The sequence below is a fragment of the Terrapene carolina genome, unplaced genomic scaffold, assembly GCF_002925995.2.
Source record: "Terrapene carolina triunguis isolate 2854851 unplaced genomic scaffold, T_m_triunguis-2.0 Scaffold23379, whole genome shotgun sequence".
Lineage (NCBI taxonomy): Eukaryota > Metazoa > Chordata > Testudines > Emydidae > Terrapene > Terrapene triunguis.
In genome coordinates this window covers 1-2,555 of record NW_020687730.1, presented here as the reverse complement: position 1 = coordinate 2,555, position 2,555 = coordinate 1, and the positions used below count along the sequence as shown (strand labels likewise).

The 2,555-nt window shown below is 67.7% G+C and overlaps 1 protein-coding gene across 1 annotated transcript; it reads right to left on the bottom strand.

Annotated features, from left to right (window-relative positions):
• Window positions 1-1,648: 1,648 nt before the first annotated feature.
• Window positions 1,649-2,347, bottom strand: LOC113408740 (alkaline phosphatase, germ cell type-like; the record flags this gene model as incomplete). Its single annotated transcript, XM_026662138.1, has 2 exons — window positions 1,649-1,935; window positions 2,231-2,347. Coding segments are annotated over 2 exons (404 nt in total), but the record flags the coding sequence as incomplete, so codon positions are not given.
• Between the last annotated feature and the right edge of the window lie 208 nt (window positions 2,348-2,555).

Here is a 2,555-nt window from a genome sequence, read left to right as displayed (position 1 = left end):
CACCAAACCCAGCCACGGAGACTGGAAGAGGAAACAGCAAACGCCCCGAGCCCCTGGGCTGAGATCTCACCCAGCCCAGGGGAGCGGCTCCCTTGCTGGGTCAGACCCCGCCGCCCCCCCAGTGGCAGGGCCTTGTCGCTTACCCACAGGGAGCCCCCCACCACGGCACAGACTCCGGCAAACAGCCAGGGCACCGCCGGGCACAGCGAAACCAGGGCTGGGCTCCAGGCTGGTGCCGGCCAGTGATCCCTGACCGGGAGCGCTGGGTGGGCAGAAGCCTCCAGCACCGAGACCGCTCGACAGCAGCGCTGGGCCGTTACCGGTGCCAATGGTCCCGCTGCCCGGCTACAAAGCACAGCTTGGCCGGTTTAAGCTGCGTCCACACGGTTCGCGGCTGCGGCCTGAGCCCCAGGTGGGCAGGGAGCCAGGAGCCAACGGGAACAGGAGCCGTCGCAGCCACAGAGCGGTAACATGGAGAGGTGCCACCCCCCACTCCCCGCCCCGACGTGGTCCCTTTCCCAAGCAACAGCAAAGGCTTCCCAGCTGGGCCGAGCGTCGCCCCAAGGGCCGAGCTGCATGTGAATGGGTCGCGCCCGGGGCGTTTACAGAAACGGGGAGGGGTCGTGACTGTGCCGGGGGGGAGGGGGGCTGTAATGTCCGGGGGGATTCCAGCCAAGCGACGCCTGCCCCTGCCCAGGGTTGCCAACTTTCTAATCCCTGAAAAGCAAACCCCCCTGCCCAGCCTCTTCCTCAGAGGCCCCACCCCCTGCCCCACCTGTGTCCCCCCCACCCCGCCCCGCCCCCCCCCCCAGGATTCCCCTGCTGTCTGCAGAACTGGGCTGGGAGGAGGAGATGCAGAGCCTGCCCAGGCGGGGGCCAATCCCTGGAGCGAGGGGCCGTGGTGAGGAAATCGGGGTACAGCAGGGTGAGAGGGGGCAGACAGGTTACCCCGTTCTCAGCCAATGGGAGCTGCAGAGCCGGGGCTCGGGGTACAGCAGGGTGAGGGGGGGCAGACAGGTTACCCCGTTCTCAGCCAATGGGAGCTGCAGAGCCGGGGCTCGGGGCAGTGCCTGCAGGTGGGGGCAGTGCGCAGAGCCCCTCTGGCCGCCCCCCCCCGCCTAGGAGCCGGAGGGACATGCCGCCGCTTCCCGGGAACTGTGTGCCAACCGGACTTTCAGCCGCCCAGTCAGCCGTGCTGACCGGACGCTGCCAGTTTCCCTCTTCGACTGGACGTTCCGGTCGAAAGCCGGACACCTGGCATCTCTACGCCCCTCAGCTGTTGTGCCGCGGGGGAGCCGGTGCCGGGAGCGTTGTGGTACCACACAGCCAGGATGCTGCAAGCCTTGCAGTGCCTGGCACAGGGGTACCCGTTGCTAGTGGCTCCCGTCAGGAGGGGTGGGGGCAACCGTCCGGCAAAATAAGAGATGTGGGTAATAACAAAACGGCGGCAGATTTTATTTCTGGGGCGGCTGGGAGAGCAGGAGACTGTTGCAAAATTATATACACAGGCAAGCGAGATCGTCTCTCTCGTGTGGTACCGGGGGAGGGCCGGGGTCGACCCAGCCCCACAGCCTGGGGGCGCTGGCTGCTCTGCTAGCAGAGAGCATGGAGGGGTCCCCCAGGCCTGGCTGAGATCAACGTCCGGCTGTCACATCCTCAGCAGGAGGGAGGCCACCCCCAGGGCAAGGAGCAGGAGGCTGGGGGGCTGGCCAAGGCCCAGGCTGCCTGACCTGCCGTTCGGTGCCGGGCACTCGGGGCCCGCGTGGTAGGGCTCCAGGCAGCCGGCGTATGCCAGGACGTGGGCCACGTAGTTCTGCTCCTGCACCCCGTGGAAGAGGTGGGCCATGGGGCCCTTGGCCATTATAGCGACGTCCTCACCGGCGTGGGTCTCGGTGTCCAGGGGCACGGCCGCCTGCTGCCGGTAATCCTTGTCCTCTGCCCGGGCGATGGGGGGACAGAGGGGTCGTGAGTCATGAGACCGTCTCCCAGCAGCTCCCGATGCCTCCCCAGACCCAGAGCTGGTGGGCTCAGGTGTGACTGAGGCAAGCCCGGTGCAGTGACCACCCACCCCCGCCAGCTTTCTGCTCTCAGAAGTGACCCTCCACGCCTCCTCCCCAGTGCCTCGGGGCTGGCATACACCTCCCTGAGCGAGGGGCCCAGCACCTTCCCCCCGGGCACCCTGGTTGCAGGGCGGATTCTGGGCCCAGCTGGGGCGGGCAGCGGCACTTACCGATGGGCAGGCTGCTCACGTCCGGACGGCTCCCGTTCGCGATGGCGTAGCCCGGCCCGTTCCCGTACAATATGCTGGTGTACGGCCGCTTGTCCTCAGCCTTCTTGGGTGCCAGGCCTGTCACGCACCCGGGGAGACGTCAGCAGACCCTCGGCTGGCTCGCCATGGCAGCCCCAGGCTGACACAACCCCCTCCCGGCTGGGCACTGGACATGCCATGGCCATAACTGGATGCCCGGGGCGGCACCCACAGCTCAGTGTCCGCAGCAGAGCCCAACTATGGGTGGGGGGTTGAGGCTTAGAGATACCAGGCCTGGGACAGCAGG